Source organism: Sceloporus occidentalis, unplaced genomic scaffold (assembly GCF_023333645.1).
Source record: "Sceloporus occidentalis isolate IW3139 unplaced genomic scaffold, rSceOcc1.0.p SCAF_5, whole genome shotgun sequence".
Classification (NCBI taxonomy): Eukaryota; Metazoa; Chordata; class Lepidosauria; order Squamata; family Phrynosomatidae; genus Sceloporus; species Sceloporus occidentalis.
Window position 1 is genome coordinate 185,182,114 of NW_028316985.1, and position 18,989 is coordinate 185,201,102.

The following is an 18,989-nucleotide window of genomic DNA, read 5'->3' on the forward strand; positions in this document are numbered from 1 at the left end:
ATTCACAGGGTATTAGATTCACTAACAAACCACAAAGTCAAGGAACAATTAATTTCTCTTCCTACTGCATTATCTTTATTTAACACATAATTTCACTTTGTGGTTTTAATCAGCCAAGTATTTTATAGCCTTTTAAAATAGTACATTGCTTAGGTTTGGGGTTTTCTAGACTCATACTTTTGTGTTTAGTCGGCAGCTTGAAATAGCCTTATTTAACAACACTTTCTATCTCTGATCTTTATTTTTGCTGGCTAAGGTATTTGTTATGCTACTGCTACATTTACTTCCTTTTGTTTACTGCTGATATTTTTACAGGTTTTGCAGCTGCTCTAAGTATCTTTTTTACCTATGTGTTATTACATAAATACTCAACAGATATAGAATCATAGAGTTGGAAGAGACCACCAAGGCCATCCAATCCAAACCCCTTCTACCATGCAGGAAGACACTATCTAAGCACTCCTTTTGACAGTTGGCCATCCAGCCTATGTGAAAACCTCCAAAGGAGAGACTTCACCAGACTCCAAGGGAGTTTGTTCCACTGTCAAACAGCTCTTATCATCAGGAAGTTCTTCCTAATGTTGAGGTGGCATCTCTTTTCCTGCAGTATGAATCCACTGCTCCAAGTCTTTGACTTGGAGCAGTGAAGAAAACATGCTTGCTCTGTCCTCAGTATGACACCCTTTCAGATATTTAAACATGGCTATCATGTCTCACCTTAACTTTCTCCTCTCCAGGCTAAACATACCCAGCTCTCTCAGCTGCTCCTCACAGGGCTTGGTTTCCAGGCCTTTCAGCATTTTGGTCGCCCTCCTCTGAACACACTCTAGCTCATTACCATCCCTCGTGAATTGTGGTGACATGCTGTTGTGAAGTAGCATGTGTAATCCTTTAGCTTTCTGGACCATCAGCCCTTACCACATGTGAAATTGGAACTCCAATCCAAAGCCATTCCGAAGGGAAGAGGAAGCAGAGTCAATTCGAATCCAAGGCAATTCACGTGAATAATTATCACACGTGAAAAGCAAAATGGCTGTCATTCTTGAGGCAAAGCGGAGCGAGTGCAAAATAAATGATCACACCATGCGGATTCAACAATTCGAATTGGCACCCTTGCACATGCTCAGTGGGGCTCTGAACGCATTGAGAACTTTTACGCTTCCGGGGTGAAGGGGGCCACTTCCTGTTTCGCGTGAATGCTAGTGTCACGTGAATCATTCCTTGTCATCCCTCCCAGCCACATCCGAATGCAGCCCCCATTCTTCCCATCCCTATTATTATTATTATTATTATTATTAATAATAATAATAATAATAATAATAATAATAATAATAATAATAATACAAAAAATCTTTCCTGCCTCTCCTCAAGGCTTGAGGCAGGGTACCCAAAGGAGAACAAGGCACTGCAAAATAAATTATTATCATTATTATTTTGCCTTGTTCTCTTTTAGGTACCCTGCCTCAAGCCTTGAGGAAAGGCAAGATATTGTTGTTGTTGTTGTTGTTATCATTAATATTATTATTATTATTATTATATTTCTTTCCTGCCTCTCCTCCTGTCATCCCTCCCAGCCACATCCAAATGCAGCCTCCGTTCTTCCCATCCTTCTTGGACACATCAGATTACCTCCTCCGTTCTTGCCATCCCTCCTGGCCACATCCGAATGCAGCCTCCGCTCTTGAAGGGGTAACCGGAAGCAAATGGAGCAAAATTGCAGTGCCGCATCAAGGAAAATGTGGCACCTTGGAGGTTGTGGGGGGGAGGGTAACCAGGATTGAAGCAAAGTTGCATTCCACACCAAGACCAATTCAAACTGGATTCGAATTGACCTTGGATAAAGTTTTGTGAATTCACTGGTTACCGAATTCACCTACATCAGGAGTCACTTTGGATTGACTCTGGATCTGGGTCGGAATGATTCCCCATAGAAAGCAATCACGTGTGATAATCTATCACGTTATAATGTGAATTCGCATGGTTGGGCCCTGAATGGCTTTGGATTGGAGTTGCAAAAACTGTCGTGTGATAAGCTCCATCAACTAACATGCTCAAGGCACTAATGGAAGCAATAAGGGCAGCAATATTTAGAGCCCATCTGACTGTACCAACAAACCAAGCATGGAAGGGAACTAATCAAGCCAGCCATGGGAGCCATGAACCTCAAGATCAGTTGTGGACCTCAAGATTTGCTGTTTTAGGTGGACAAACGACTGCAACTCTAGTTTTAAACCACGCTGCCCAGCTGGGGGCAGCAAAACATCTCTAATCAGGTAGACAGCAAGTGAGGATGGAAGATTAGTAAAGAGGAAAGACAACCAGAAGCAACCATGCAATTGAAGCAACTGTCCCCCAAAGCACATTGATTCCCCCTGAATGGTTAACTTGGGACTTTCCCTATGTGTTCTGCCTATTCTAACTGCTAGAAGTAAATTGGATAAAGCTTTAATGCATGCTCATGTTTTACTATACTATACAAGCATTATTTGCTCCCTATCTTCAATGGCATCTGAAACTAATTCAAGAGAACCAAGATCAGTGCAGGAGCAGGAAAACCTCTGTAATACACAACTTTCCTGCACAGGTACCCTCTAAATTTACATTGGCTGGGAAGAGGAGAATTGTGCTCTTATATCAACTCCTAATTTCTTGTGATGTGTGTAATCTCTGCAATTTGTACTGAAATTGCACATTGTGCACTGTGCCTAAGCATCCTATCATTTGCATGGCAATTGTCATTGTGTACTTTGCCATGGCACCTAGTCACCAACATATGTTGTACAATACAGGTATTTGGTCTGGGGGTTGCATAGTCCTTGTGTAGTGCATCTGGACTGCATGTAGTTTTTTATAGCTTTGGACAGTTTTCAACAAATTACTGTATATTATTTTAACATGTAATATTTTTAAATTATTTGTGTTTTAAACTTCACATTTACACAATTTTATTCATTTGTATTGTTTTTAGTTGCAGTGTTTTAAATCTGCTGGTAGCTGCTGAGTCCCTATGTTGGAGAAAAGGTGAGATATAATAATAATGATGTCGTCATTATCATCATCATCTCAGCATGCACATATTTACACTATGCTGAGGGGATGTTGGATTGGAGCCACAAAGGACTCAGCAGGATCCCATGCAAGTCCTAGCCCCTACCCATAAAAGATGTCACATTTATCAGAGACCTTGCAGAAACTGCGACTTGCTCTTCCTTGGTCCTTTTTCTGCCAGGAAGCTGCTCGGCTGCCTCCGCTGTTTCCCCTTGCTCTCTGAACTGCCTCCGTCCTCTTCTTCCATTCCGCCTCCATGATCTCTCTGTATCCTTGCATGGCTGGATGTCGGGGTGGGGAAAGTCTGCCCAACATCTCGTGTATGCTTCTTGGTTGTGCTGTTGACAATCTCAAAGTCTCCTGGAGTTCAAAAGAAAGCATTTAATCAAATTTTGGGAGGAAGAAATACTTCTTTGGAGGACAACTCCCCAAATCCCTAGCTTGTATAGCCCACTGCAGAGCTGTTTGGGAATTCTGGAAGCTTTTGCTAAAAGAAGAAGAAGAAGAAGAAGAAGAAGAGAGATTTTTCTTAGTTCTTGTAGTGCTGCAGCAGGCATGAATTGTTAAGATTCCTCAGGAGGACCCTTCCAACATATGGGAGGGCTGGATAGCATAGAACAAACAAATCTTAAGCAAAATTGGCAAAGGCATCCTCTAAGGGTTGCTGCCTGTTTGGAGAACATGCTTTAGAAAATATTTTAATTGAAACAAAAGGAAGAAAGATAATGCCAGCTGGTTTAGACAAGAAGAAGGACAAGAAAGAATATAGATCTCAGAATGATTGCCTTTGTGCAAGAGATTTTGATAGAGGGATTCTAGAATCTAAGGCTGCAGAAATAATCCAGTTGGAGACCACTTTAACTGCCATTGCTCAATGCTATGGAATTCTGGGAATTGTGGCACAGACCTCTCTGACAAGGAAGGCTAAATGTCTTACAAAACAAGGTGGTCACCTCTCATCATGCAGGAAAAGACAACTAAAACACTCCTGAAAGATGTCCATCCAACCTCTGCTTAAAAACCTCTAAAGGAGTCTGTCACTCTCAGGGGCAGATTACTCCACTGTCCAACAGTTCTTACAGTAAAGATGTTCTTGATAATATCTGAATGCAATCTTTTTTCCTGTAATTTGAATCTACTGGTTGCAATCCTCAATAAAATTGGGGAGGGGGGGGGAATCCAGTGCAAAAAATTTCAACAAATTCAATGAGAGACGAGACAACTACAATTTTGCTACTGTAGCTCTTATTCAGGTTGAATCCTGCTCAGGACAAGGTTTGAGAGGTCCTAGCCCTGCAGAAGGAAATGCACCAGAGCTGAATCGTAACACCAGAAGCCTCCAAGTCTTTCCAAATCTTTCCAGCATCGCCTTTAGCAAGATGTGCCCCAGGCATTTTAACAGTGGAATAAACTGTTAAATGGGGCAGCAAGGTAAGAAGAGAACTGAACGCATATATCTAAACATGAAGTATGTACAGATTCTTTCCTGGGTAAGGAAAAAAAAGCATGAAGCTAACTGAAATTAGTATGAAGCCGCCAGAATATTATTACACTGCAGAAGCATGAATCGAGAAGAAGGGAAGGGACAGTTTCATTTTGAAGTTTATTTGGGCTCAGTAGCTTCGACAGCAGTTCATTAACCTGCAAATTAAAAAGGGAAAGCCATCTTGAACTGTGTATGGTAAACAAAAAGAAGTACTAGATCAGACAGGAACTGAGTTGCCACAGAGGGCTGCTCCCTGGAAAATGATTAGGAGCTATGTTGGAAACAGTCTGATAAAGACACACATTTCTGTTACAAGTAATGAACATAATTTGAACCTCATTGCACAAATGGATGGGCCGATGCCAAGTCATGGCTGGAGAACACAGTGCATTTAATTCTGTAGCATTTTTAATAGTGAAACAGTCAATTCCACACTTCTAAAAGTCATTAACATGGGATTAACATGGGCTCAGAAGCATGATCTGAAAAAACAAAGAATGTAGCATCTCTTCTTTTTTTTAACCCTGTTCTTGGATTCTGAGTCTTTAAATGAGAAGACAGTCAGACTGACAAATTTGTACCAATATTTATAAATATCAGAATTCTATTTTGGTATGGAAATGATAACTTTCAAGACTTGCTGGATAGAAAAATTGTAAAGCAAGGAGTAGGCTGGAGAATCTTCTTCTTTGGGAATTTGGAAGAAAGGGAAGAAAAGGAAGAGGGAGAAAAGAGAAATTTACTATATTACACTTGGGCAATACAAGCTGAAATGTACAGATATAAGATGGGTGACACCCGGCTTGATAGCAGTGCATGTGAAAGGGACCTAGGCATCTTAGTGGACCACAGACTGAGCATGAGTCAGCAATGTGATGCGACATCTAAGAAAGCCAATGCAATTCTAGGCTGCATCAATAGTAATCTAGTGTCTAGAAGTAATAGTACGATAAGCCTGAGGGCAGGGAACCATCCAATTAAAAAGACTGTATGTACAGCGCTGTGTAAATTTACAGCGCTTTATAAATAAAGGTTAATAATAATAATAAATAATAATAATAATAATGGTCAGGTCTCACCTGGAATATTGTGCTCAGTCCTGGGCACCACAATTCAAGAACGATGTTGAGAAGCTGGAGCATGTCCAGAAGAGGGCAGCCAAAATGGTGAAAGGCCTGGAAACTACCATGCCTTATGAGGAGTGGCTAAGAGAGCTGGGAATGTTTAGCCTGGGAAAGAGAAGGTTAAGGCCTAACATGATAGCCATATTTAAATATTTGAAATGATGTCGTATGGAAGAAGGAACAAGCTGCTCCAGAGACTAGGAATGAATTCCAGCTACAGGTAAAGAGATTCCACCTCAACAGTAGAAATAAATTCCTGATGGTAAGAGCTGTTAATGGAAGACTCTGCCTCAGAATCTGGTGGAGTCTTCTTCTGTGGAGGTTTTTAAGCAGAGGCTGGTTGGCCATCTGTTGGGGGTGCTTTGCTTGTGTCTTCCTGCGTTGCAGAAAGGAGTTGAACTGGATGGCCATGGGGTATCTTCCAACTGTATGATTCTGTGATGCTTAGGTGCAGATTCATGCACAATAAAACAATCACAAAGAATAACCAAGAATATGGTCTAGGTACAGTTTTGATGCCTTCCACATAGCACTTTTGACACATCTGAAACAAAGGTTTGCTTTGGATAACTTAATTCCTTACTGTTAAAACTTTCTAAGCACTGAGGTCCTTACTTTCACCACTGAACCTCTGCTGAAGCCCTATTCCAGGTTCTAGATTTCAGTAGACACCCTCTATGCCCTCTATGGCCTCAAGGGTTAGATATTTGCTCCAAAAACAAAATTAAAATTAAACCAAAGTTATAAGGATATTACATTCAGTATGATATACCAACCTCAATACCTACAAGAGATAATATAGAGTATTTAAACCTCTAACACCCTGCCTTGGTGTAGGAAGCTAAAGTTAGTGCCCTTCCAACTCTAAGTCATATACATACCTGTAAAGTTGGAAAGGACAACAAGGGGCACCTAGTCCAATCTGCTCCTATGCAGAAATATACAACTAATACACTCCCAAAAGATGGCCATCTAATGTCTATTTGAAGGCTTCCAAACAAAAATAGTCCACTACCTAATAATCCTTCCTAATGTTTAAGTGACATCTGTTTTCTTGTAATGTGAATCCACCAATTCACATTCTAGTCTCTGGAACAGTTGAAAACTAGCTCACTCCATTTTCTACATGATATCCTCCCTTTTAGGTGTCTAATATGCCTATCACATCATCTCTTACAGTCTTCTTGTCTCCCGGCTAAACATTTCCCAGATCTCTAAAGCCTTAACAAGCTGAGAGGTGTCCAGAGGGCTGGGTCTCCTGACCTTTTACTATCTCGGCAGCCCTCCTCTAAATACATCCCAAGTTGTTAACAATGTTTTTGAACCATGGTGCCCAGAACCAAAGTTTTCTCGGTGAGGTGTGACCAAATCACTTTGGTTCTTCTTGTTAGTACTGTATGGCCCTGAAACTAACTGGCAATTATATCTAGCCCCAGTGTAAAGAGGTGGCAAGGCTATTCTTCAAATGTGCAACGTGCCTCCATTTTTGAACGGGTCTTGCCCCAGATCAGACATCACAGAAACAAACAAAGGAAAATTCACTTCAAATATAGAGCAAAACTCCAGGGAGAATCAGCCCTTGAATCATCTAAGAAGAAGAACTGACGCTTACCTGAAGCAATGTCAAAGTTTTTGGCTGCCCTTGCAAGCGAGAGAAATACCCCGTGGAACAAATCAGTCCTCTGACCAAGATTTATTAGGAGGCAAGAGTTTAGAAAGCCCACAGTAAGAACAAAGGAACTGCCTGCTGATACCGAAGAAGCCTGTACAGACAAGAGAAGTGCCGTTCCCTTTGAGTTCAGTTTGCTATTCTTTTGTGAAATCAGTTGAACTGTAAAGACGTGCAAAAAAGAGACTGCTCTGGGAACAAACCTGGCTGACTAGAAGCACTTGGAGGAAAATCTCAACAAAAAGATAAGAGTGCCTGCCACCTGATATGGGGGAGGATTCAGATCTAAGTAACTCACCTGCCTGAACGGCCTTGTTTAACATCCGTGCGCTCCGCTTGCTACTGAGAGCTGAGCTGGGTCCTCGGGAACCACCGGCAGTAGAAACTGAATCTGATGAAATGAAAGAGTCTGTTGCCTAAAAGAGAGGGGGGAAAGCAGGCATAAGGATTTTAAAGGCTTGAAAGTTAATTTGGCACTCTGAGAATCTAGACAGTCTCTACTTCTCTCTTATACACATCACATGTGTAAACCAACCAGTTACCCTTTTAGAGACCCAGCGAGGGACAGTAGTTTGAGCACTGGACTATGACTATGGAGACTTGGAGACCAGGGTTCGATTCCTAGTTTGGCCATGAAACCCACTGGGTGACCTTGGGCAAGTCACATGCTCTCGGTCTTAGGGGACGGCAATGGCAAACCTCCTCTGAACAAATCTTACCAAGAAAACCTCCTGATAGGTTCCCCTTAGGGTTGTCATAAGTCGGAAACTGGAAGGCATACAACAATAAATCCTTTTAGAGCATTATGCCCCCCAACCATTCTCCTTGTTATCTCTGTATGTGCCCACTAGCCATAGTGAATATAGATCAGACACACACACTCACACACACACACACAACCTCCTTCAGATTCTTCCTCATTCACTGGAGATTAGTAGCCTTCTTCAGATGCTCCACAATTTTTGTCACAATAGAAGGGGAGAGACAGCAACAGTGAGCTCTCTAGTTTTGCCCCTTCCATCCAGAAATTCAGAATTCTGTATCAAGCAGACAGTTCCCATGGACTGACAAGACTCCTTGCCTTAGAAATTCATTCTGATACACAAGAAGATCAAGAATACAGATGAAGGGGTTTGGAGATAAGTGTGCACATTCTCTCCCTCCCTCCAGGAGTTCTAAACCCAAGCTTCAAATTGAGGAGGTCTAGTTTTGGGCTTGAACCACAAAATCCCAATGTTTAGCCTACCCAAGCTTTAAGAGCTTCTGAACAGGGCTATCTCTCAGCCCCATCACCATCACAAGCAAGTTTGGTGAGGGCACGAGAGAGAGTCTTCTCCATGGCTGCTCCCAAGTTGATGAACTCCCTTCCCCAAAGGATCTGGCTGGTCCACTCCCTGCTGTCATTCCACCAGCAGGCAAAGACTTTTTTATTTAGTCTTTAATGTGCTGCAGTAGATGGAGCTTAAAAGATCTTTTAACTTATGTTTTTAATGTGTGTTTTTAAAACAGAAGTTGGTTTAATTGTATTTTGATTTTTGTACTAAGAGTTTTAGAGTGCTGTGTTTTTAAGAGGTTATAAGCTGCCTTGAATCATATTCTGGGAGAAATAAATATTAAATAAATCCATGTTCAGATGTAATTCCAGCTATGGGGAGTCTTGAGCAAGACATGCAGAAATTAAACACTATTCCCAGTTGCACAAAATTAATTACAGCGGGCCCTTGGTATCCGCTGGAGTTTGGTTCCAGGACCCACCAGATATCAGAATTCCTGGATGCTCAAGTCCCATTATATACAATGGCATAGTAAAATGGTATCCCTTATACAAAATGGCAAAATCAAGGTTTGCATTTTGGAATTTCTATATATTTCTAAATATTTTCAAGTTCTGGATGGTTGAATCCATGGATGCAGAATCTACAAATACAGACAGGTCACTGTAATTTAATTAATTTTTATTTTACCTTCGAGAGGGATAATTCAGGCCTGGATTTCTGCACAACAAGGGCCATGGGGACCACATGGAAGATGCTCCTCAGGCCAAAGTTCGAATGGAAAAAGCCTCATGCAACTCTGAAGGTACCATTAAGACCACCTTGAGAAACTACTGTAGTTAGATGTAGGGAAAAGTGGCAGATCTGCATGGCAAGTCACCACACACAAATTGCATGAAGAGCATTCCCTCTCTCCCACACAGATAAATACTAATTATAATGATCATTATCATTTCTCTGTGTTTAAAAATGGATGCAGAAACTTGTTATAATTCTAAGTGGTTCCTCTCAACTCACTAGGGCTCTCAAAGCAATGCACAGTTGTTTTAAAAACATGAAATAAATAACAAGAAAGCAATAAAAAACAGTCAACGCTCCTCTTGAGAAATAGTTCTAAAAGCTACCACTTTGTAACTTGCCTCCTTGCTGCAGTTTGCTTCTGCGAATGGGACCTAAATGACTTCCCTCACAAGGATGTTGTGTGAACAAATGAGACAAGAAGCTGCTTTACGTCAGTTGACAATATATAAGTAAATTACTATAAGCAATTTATAAGTATGAAGTTGAAGATTTTCATGTCCGGCTTCCATAGTGTTCTGTGGGTTTTCTCGGCTCTGTGGCCACGTTCTGGAATAATTTATTCCTGACGTTTCGTCTGCATCTACAGCTGGCATCTTCAGAGGGCCACAGATGCAGGTGAAACGTCAGGAATAAATTCTTCCAGAACAGAGCCTGGAAAACCCACAGAAAACTAATTTATAAGTAATATATAAGTAATTACAACAAGTAAAATGTTGAGACTTACTGTTTTCCTCCTCATTGTTGCTTAGATGACACATGCAGTAAAGAGAATTGGTGGAGAGGAGCTAAAGGGAGAATGAGGAGTCTTTCTTCCTGCCTTATTCTTATCTGAATCCTATTCATGTCAAGAGTTGCACATGCTTTCATCTTGTTATAATACAGTGATGGGATATGCAGTAGTGATAGTATGTTTTAGAACTGTGAGCTCAGAGACAAGCGCTGAGATAAGGCAGGTAAGGAGGCGACCTCGCCTAAGGTCATTTGTAAGAAAGCCTCTGGCTCCAACAACCAAGAGAAAGGGATGATGTGGGAAAAGAAAGAGAAATGTTTTCATTGATTTTAACAAATAAGAATTAAGCCGGCCTGAAATCTGAATTGTGTTTAGTTTAATTATATGATTGTAATGTTTGCTGGTCAGTTCTGACAATGAAAGTCACCAGACCGGACCTCTAATTTTTCTAGTACGTTTTTACTACTGAGCCTGAGTTTCTGAATTTTGGTATCTTGCTGGATTTGACAACTAGAAATACATAGAACAGGTGTATAAAGAGATGAGAGGGAGGTTTAAAGATACCACCTAAGGCAGCTGAATGCCCTCTAAACATCAGCCCAGCATTACAGTCTCCAAAGGCATAAATGGCTTAGGCAAGAATTTGTACCTTGCAAAAAAACCAGGCAAGGCAACAACAATGATGAATAGCTTAGCTGCGATGTGCTACCAAGTGGGACGCAGCCCAAGGCCCATCATATCAGAAATTAGGAAGATCTATACCCTTCTTAAAGATTTGTAAATTCCTAACTGTTAAGAAAAAAAGCACTCAGCAGTAATTATTTATATGGCAAGAAACTTCTACGTTCATTTGCAAACTAAAAAAGTCAGCATGAAAAGTCATATATATTCTCACCTGCATTTCTATTTTGCTTAATTCATCCAATTTTGCAAGCAGTTCTTCCTAACACAATGCACAACAAATTCAGACACGCAGATACTCCAGGATCATGACATTGTGGTTTATATACCGTTTCAGGTAAGTGTGAATTTAGCAGGTCTCCATCTCTGTCATTAACAATGAGAAAATTAAAGCACTCCTTACCTAAACAGTCTATGTCTACCCAATTTAAAGCCATTCTTACTACTTCCTTAGTGAATCTTTGCAAATGATCCTCCCTTTTTATTTTCCCCATGGGGTAAATATACCAATAGTCTTCCAGCTTTTCACTGAGCTCTTAAAATCTTTTCTTTTGTCTCTTCTCTGAATCCTCTCAACATTTTCAGTTCTTCTTTTAAGTGTTGACTCAGGAACTCACATGCTAGTCTAGATATTATAATCTAGCTGACACCTAATCAGCCAGGTGTGTAATTACCTAAAAATGCCTTACACAGAAGTTTCTAATTCTGAATCCTGTCATGCTGGTTCATTTTGAGATCATAGTCTACTCCTGACTCTTAAGTGAATACTCTTCAAGTTATACGTTGCCCTAGGCCTGTGGCTGGCAGCCTCTATTACTCCAGAGGTCTTGACTTCAGTTCCCAGAAGCCTCACCCAGCATGGCTAATGGTCAATTCTGGGAGCTGAATTCCAGGAAATCTGTGACGGGCAAAAGATCAAGAACCACTGCCCAAGACCAGTGCTTTCCAACCTATCTAGTGTGGGGGAGCAGCAATTACCATATATGCACAACCTCATATATAAATTGTGGGCAGGATTTAGGACCAAAATTATGGATTTTGATACAACTCATGCATAAGTCAAGGGTAAAACCTAGGAACATGTAACAAAGGATCTAAAGGATAAAGGAAAGGAAAATAATGCCCAAGAACTTACAAAATTCCAGCAAGTGTAACTGTGCTCATACTAATGGCAGAATGGGAGAGAGAGTAGCACGGGGCTTCCAAGGCAGATTATGCGCTTGCCTTTTACCAGGGGATAGGTCTTTTTCAATAAGAGTTAAAGTACTGTATTTGCAGTGACTCGTGGATAAGACGACTCAAGTTTTTTTGGGGGGTCAATATTTTGCCTCAATTTTCTAGTCTCTAGAGTATATACAGCACTTTCTTGCAATGTGCCAAGGATGAGTACCGTATTTATACCCATTTTTCTACCAATGTTTGTTTCCTGGAAACTCACCAGGAACCTGGCTGGAGTCCAGTGATTCTCAAACTCTGGTCCTTCAGGTGTTTTGGACTTAACCTCCCAGAAGCCCTAGCCAGCTTGGCCAACAGTCAAGAATTCTGGAAGCTGAAGTCCAAAATATCTGCAGAACCAGAGTTTGGGAACCACTGCTGTAGTCAATGTCTTCTAGACCAGCACTTGACCACCACATAGAGTAGTACTGCCCTAGATTATGCTCTGTCTGACCATATCCTCTGGCCATCCCATGTTTCCAGTGTTGTTCATGGCTCCTGGGCCCCCATGTAACACTGGCTAAAATCCAGTCTTCCAAAAAGACATCTCACTTAGTTGATAATCAACAAAAGCCAAGTATAAATGATGATTTAGAAAGCAGCCATCTAGTAGGTCAGCCACTGAGTAGGTTCCCAAAGAAACAATAGCCCAAACTTCAACACCGTGTGGTAATGGCAACCAGAAAAAGCTGTTTGTGTGAGAGAGCAGAGGATAACAGACATACGAAAAGAAGGAAAGTAAACCTGAGCACACAGGACACTGCTCATGGTTCACTGAATGAATAGTGAAACCCTAGACTCCTTACACTGGGTTAAATGGGTCAGCCAGTCCCACCAATCCATTTTGTGGCTATTCATTCATTTCTGCCTCCTAAATGAGCCAAATTAAGAGACAGATAGACATTAAAATGCAGAAGTCTAACAAGTAATAAATCCTCCCCACACACAGAAGTAGAAGTGGTTGTTTTTGTTTCAACAGTTTAAGGGCCCTGTGAGACCTTAAAAGATGCAGAAATTTATGATGGCATGAGCTTTTGCAGGCAAAAGCTTATATTGTGCATCCAAAGTATGCTCTTGTTACAATAAATATGTAATTATTTAAGGTGCCACAGTACGGCAGTTTTTGACAGGCAGCCATGGCTCCTTCTCATCTTGTAAAATAATTTATTGGCAAGTAGATGATGTTTCTGGTGCTGCTGCTGCTTTTTAAATAAAGACCAAGCTCAGAGGCAGGAAAATTTTGTGCTGGAAAAAATGAAACTACGTGAATCTTAATCGTTATGTAAATAGGGATGACTGTTGCTTAAGTGCCATGGCAATTAATGACAACATTTCTTTATTTTTCCCATAATGTAGCAATCAGCTATTACAACAAACTTTGTCACATTTAATTTTTTAATTAGGAAAGCAGAGTAGATTTTGAGTCCTATTGCAGTAATTAGCATCTATTAATAACTTTTAATGGTAAACCAAAGTTGTGCGATAAAAGAGGAACATTGATGCACATTCATTAGTCTCAGTAAATCAAATGCTGAAGTTTCCATTTCCACATTTCAAGCACCTTAATTCAATTTGGAGGCAAAACAGGAGACAGCTGTACGTAGGTTTGTGCGTGGAGGGGGTGGGAGACCAATTACTGCCCTCAAAGTTTCTACAGGATATTCATGGGATAACACACACAAATAGAAAGTTGTGTGTGTGTGTGTGTGTCTTAAAGTTGTTTCCAACTTACACCAACCTTAAGGTGAACCTATCATGGGGTTTTCTTGGTAAGATTCATTCAGAGGAGGTTTGTCATTGCCTTTCTCTGAGGATGAGAGTGTGACTTCCCCAAGGCCTCATGGCTGAGCTGGGAATTGAACCCTGGTCTCCAGAGTTTCAGTCCAGCACTCAAACCACTGTGGCACTGTGGTTTTACATAATTACATGGAGACAAAGAGCTGTTGGTGGTGGTGCTGTTGTGGTGTGCCTTCATTTTGTTTCTGACTTATGGCAACTACAAGGCAAACCTCCTGCAGAGTTTTCTGGGGCTGAGAGTGTCTGACTTACCCAAAGTCACCCAGTGGGTTTCCATGGCTAAGTGGGGAATCAAACCCTGATCTCCAGCTGCAGTCCAACACTCAGACTATTACACCACTCATTTGACAGCCCAGGTTAACAGTGAATGACAGTGTTAACTGGAAGATAGGGCAAACTATCTCTCCATCCTTTGTCACCTTGGTGAACTCCAAAGTTTGGATCTATGCTACCTCCTTAAAAGAAATTGAGGGATGGAGTGGGGTGTTGGGAGAATAAACTGGCCTAGTCCACCAATTCTCAGTCTCTGGTCCTCCAAAGATTTTGGATTTTGCATTCTGGAAGTCCCAGTGAATAAATAAAAGAATAAATAAACGGTTACACGCTGGTTTACCTATCAGGCAAGCCAATCACATACCTGCGTGTTCTTTCCTGCTGGCACTGCACGGGCCATATTTGGGTGATCTGTGGTCCTAGATTTCCGGCTTCCCTTGGTCCACTTCTCAGAGCGAGTCTTCTGAAGGCTGATGTTGCTGTACAACTGAGAGAGTTTGGGAGAGATGTGCACTCGGTCCTGTCCAAAAGCCCTGATCAACCTGGCTGTGTCAATGGTGGAAACGGAACCACTCGCTTCTGTCCTACTGGCACTTTCTGTCTCCAGCTGAGTCACCCCTGATTCAGAGGTGTTGCCACTTAAAACACTGGAGTCTTTGACAGGCCTCATCTCTGAAGAGGCGTCACTCAGACTCTTGGAGTCCTGGCACTTCTCTGTATCCATGAGGTCAACAGCTGTGGTAGCTCCAATATTATGAAACCTGGATTTTGATAACTGTGCACTGCCAATAATTTCTGGGCTCTCTTTTACCTTACTATGGAATGCCAAGTTACTTCTATACGCCACTCTTCCTTGGGATTTTGTCTTCTTTGGCTCTTTTCTCTTCGTCTCCTCTTGGACATTGCTCTGCTCATCCTTGGAAGGTATTACTAGTGAGTGCCTAACAGGGTTTTGCAAGAGTCTTGCTAATCGATCAAGTCGCTCTACCAGAGACAGCTCATTTCTGCCACTGCTATCAGCGATACGTTGCAGTGGCTGCTTCTGGCGCTCTAAGTATTTAGTCCACAGTTCATCCAAACTGCCAGTGAAATAAGTGCTCTGCATCACTGGGTGATCGGCCACCTGCTTCTCTTTTAAGCCAGTCCTTTGAGTGCCTGGTGAAAGCGGCTCTTTTGCTGTTTCATGATCTGTTTTCCTCCTGTCAGGTTGGCCTGATTCTCTTCTTGGTGAGTCTGTCTCAGAAGGCTTGCTGAACCTTGACCCCTCAACAAAACTGTAGTCTAGTTCAGCAGTCAGTGGGGAAAACCGCTCCTCTTTTTTCCGGTGAGGTAGAGAGGAAGGGACCTGCCTTCTCTCTGTCATTTCCTTGTGCTGGAAGAAGTCTTTAGAAGATGGGGCTGGACGCTCCTGTACTGAACACTGCCTCAAGGAATCACTTCTAGGAAGAAAGTCAGTTTCATGCTGCAGAGGCACTGGGTGGTGCAGGTAAAACTCACCAGGCTTGAAGACTGAATGGATCGTTTTGACAGATTCAAGGGCTTTTTTGATATCGGCACTTTCTATACAAAGGGGAAAGACAGACACAATGAGATATTTTAGTCATCATGTTCAGCTAGAAAGAAAAAGCTACTTGCTCTGCACAATCATTTCCATTCTAAATTCAGCATGCTCTTGCCTCACTAACTCAAGGCATACGTTATACATGCCCACTCCAAATAGCCACGTCAACAATACATTACAAACTGCACTTAGAAAACATCCTTTGATTTCAACAGTTGTTAAAAATATCCCTGTGCATTCTGGTATGAGAACTGATGCCCACTCTGCTAAAAAATAACCAACAAACCATACATTTGCCCCTTCTTTAAAAAGGAACACAATGTAGCATCTGGCCAAAATGGCCTGGAGACTGGAACATGTTCATTACAAAGGAAGACTTGTCTACAGGGAAATATTTTAGTAAAAGAAAGAAAAATTAAGGAAATGCACAACAGAGGTTTATAAAATTGTAAATACTGTAAAGAACAAAGACTATTTTTTCTCAAACCAAGAGAATTTGGGATTATCTCATGAAAAGATTTGCAGTAGGCCAAAGAAATCAGAAGACGATGAGGGCCTGGAAGGGCAGCTATGAAGGAACTAGACAAGATCTTGAACTATAAGGATACTTCACTGAATGTTAAGTATTAGTACTTAAGTTAAATGAATGGAAACTAGTGGTTGATTACTGGAAGAAGAAATTGGAAGAAATATTCAGTTTAGGATTGCAGAATAGTACTGACTGTATTTTTATGTAGTGTATCATTTATTAAAAACTGACACTAGTATTAGAATTTGGTTAATTTTTATTTATTTATTTTCCTTAGGGGAGATTAGGGAAGTATAACTGACAATTAACAAGGCAACTGTTATATGTATTTGTAATTGGTTGACCAGCCGAACCCAAAGGGTGGTCAACAATGTCTCCTCTTCATCCTGAAGAGAAGTGGGTCCCATAGGGCTCTGTTCTGGGCCCAGTGCTATTCAACATCTTCATCAATGACTTGGATGACAGAATTGGGGGCATACTTATCAAATTTGCAGATGACACCAAATTAGAAGGAATAGCTAATACTCCAGAGGACAGGATCAAAATTCAAAATGATCTGAATAGACTAGAAAGCTGGGCCAAAGCTAACAAAATGAAATTCAACATGGAGAAATGTAAGGTACTGCACTTAGGGCGGAAAAATGAAATGCACAAATATAGGATGGGGGATACCTGGCTGAATGTAACTACGTGTGAACGGGATCTGGGAGTCCAAGTAGACCACAAGTTGAACATGAGTCAACAGTGTGATGCGGCAACTAACAAGGCCAATGCATCAATAGAAGTATAGTGTCTAGATCAAGAGAAGGGATAGTGCCACTCTATTCTGCTTTGGTCAGGCCCCACCTGGAATACTGTGTCCAGTTCTGGGCACTACAATTCCAAAAGGACATTGAGAAACTGGAGCATGTCCAAAGGACGGCAACTAAGATGGTGAAGGGTCTGGAAACCATGAAGCCCTATGAGGAGAGACTTAGGGAGCTGGGGATGTTTAGCCTGGAGAAGAGAAGGTTAAGAGGTGATATGATAGCCCTGTTTAAATACTTGAAGGGGTGTCATATTGAGGAGGAAACAAGCTTGTTTTCTGCTGCTCCAGAGAACAGGACCCGGAGTAATGGATGCAAGCCACAGGAAAAGAGATTCCAGCTCAACATTAGGAGGAACTTCCTGACAGTAAGGGCTGTTTGACAGCGAAACAGACTCCCTCGGAGTGTAGTGGAGTCTCCTTTCTTAGAGGTCTTCAAACAGAGGCTGGATGGCCATCTGTCAAGGATGCTTCGATGGAGGGTTCCTGCATGGCAGGAGGTTGGACTAGATGGCCCTTGTGGTCTCTTCTAACGCTATGATCCTATGATTCTTTGAATTAGTTGAAACAACGAACTGGCAGATTGGAAGTCATTTGTTAAACCTTGTCCTTAGAAGTTAATATTGTTGTAGTAGTGTATAGTTTTTGTAGTTGTAGATGTAGAAGCAGATGAGTTTTTTTCTTTTTTTGGTTTGTAATGTTTGCACTTTTTGTGATGTTGTAACCCTATATATGTGTTTTATATTAAGATTTGTTTTTTGTTTGAATAAAAGAAGAAAACTAAAGTAAGGATGGTCCATGCCATGGTACTTTCAACTTCTATGTATGGTTGTGAAAGCTAACCAGTGAAGAAAGCTGATAGGAAGAAAATCAACTCATTTGAAATGTGGTGCTGGAGGAGAGTTCTATGGATACCATGGACTGCTAAAAAGACAAATTAATTTGCTCCTAGAGCAAATTATGCCTAAATTCTCCCTAGAAGCCAAGATTGCTAAACTGAGACTATTGTATTTCAGACGTATCATGAGAAGACCTATCTCACTAGGAAAAAAAAACATTAAAGCTTTGAAAAATGGAGGGCAGAAAGAAAAAGAGAAAGACTACATTCCAGATGGATAGACTCCGTCAAGGAAGGCATGGTTTCTTCTACTTGTGGAATTATCTGCCCATGTTGTGCTGAGGATCTCCAATTTAGATGACTTCTGAAAAGAATTAAAATAGATTTATCATAGTAAATCTAACCATGGCTATGATGAGAGTTAAAACAGGGCCTCCAGGATATCTCTAAACCAGGTACCACAAATAAATAAAGAACTGGACTGCCTACCAGAGACATTTTTGGTCTAATTCAACAAGGCAACTGAAGATGCAAGCTCCTCCCAGCAAGAAAATAAAATTAGCTCAAAGAAGAGAGTTCTGCTAGCTAATCAGTTAACTGTCCATTGCTGTGCTGAAGTGAAGTATCTTATAATGTTACCATGTTGGAAAAGAAATGTTCCAAAGCAGATCAGGGCCTCTAGAAACATACACTGGGAAGCAGAAGTCAGCAAAGGGTCTCTCATCCAGCTACAGATAAGCTTGTTTGTTGTTCATAGAATCACAGAGCTGGAAGATACCCCAAGGGCCATCCAGTCCAACCCCCTGCCATGCAGGAACTTGCAATCAAAGCACCCCCAACAGATGGCCATCCAGCCTCTGTTCAAAAACCTCCAAGGAGAGAGACTCCACCACTCTCCGAGGGAGTATATTCTACTGTTGAACAGCCCTTACTGTCAGGAAGTTCCTCCTAATGTTGAGGTGGAATCTCTTTACCTGTAGCTTCCATCCCCCAAGCCCTATGATCCACTGTTTCATATTCTAGTCTCTGGAGCAGCAGAAAACAAGCTTGCTCCATCCTCAACATGACACCCTTTCAAAGAATTAAACAGGATTGTCCTGTCCCCTCTTAATCTTCTCTTCTCCAAACTAAACATGCCCATCTCCCTAAATCGGTCCT

At 41.3% G+C, this 18,989-nt stretch overlaps 1 protein-coding gene across 6 annotated transcripts in view; it reads right to left on the reverse strand.

Annotated features, from left to right (window-relative positions):
- Positions 1 to 18,989, reverse strand: part of ALMS1 (ALMS1 centrosome and basal body associated protein) — a 90,489-nt gene that overhangs the window by 15,581 nt on the left and 55,919 nt on the right. For 4 of the 6 annotated variants that reach the window (XM_089526404.1, XM_089526403.1, XM_089526405.1 and 1 more), the window contains 4 exons: positions 14,463 to 15,658; positions 11,028 to 11,075; positions 7,626 to 7,743; positions 3,184 to 3,408 (listed from right to left, as the gene is read on the reverse strand). In XM_089526404.1, the coding sequence (XP_089382530.1) occupies positions 3,184 to 3,408; positions 7,626 to 7,743; positions 11,028 to 11,075; positions 14,463 to 15,658 (1,587 nt within the window). Of the gene's footprint in view, positions 1 to 3,183; positions 3,409 to 7,625; positions 7,744 to 11,027; positions 11,076 to 11,101; positions 11,180 to 14,462; positions 15,659 to 18,989 lie in introns of those variants that run through there. The other 2 variants (XM_089526402.1, XM_089526407.1) reach the window with 2 other exon arrangements.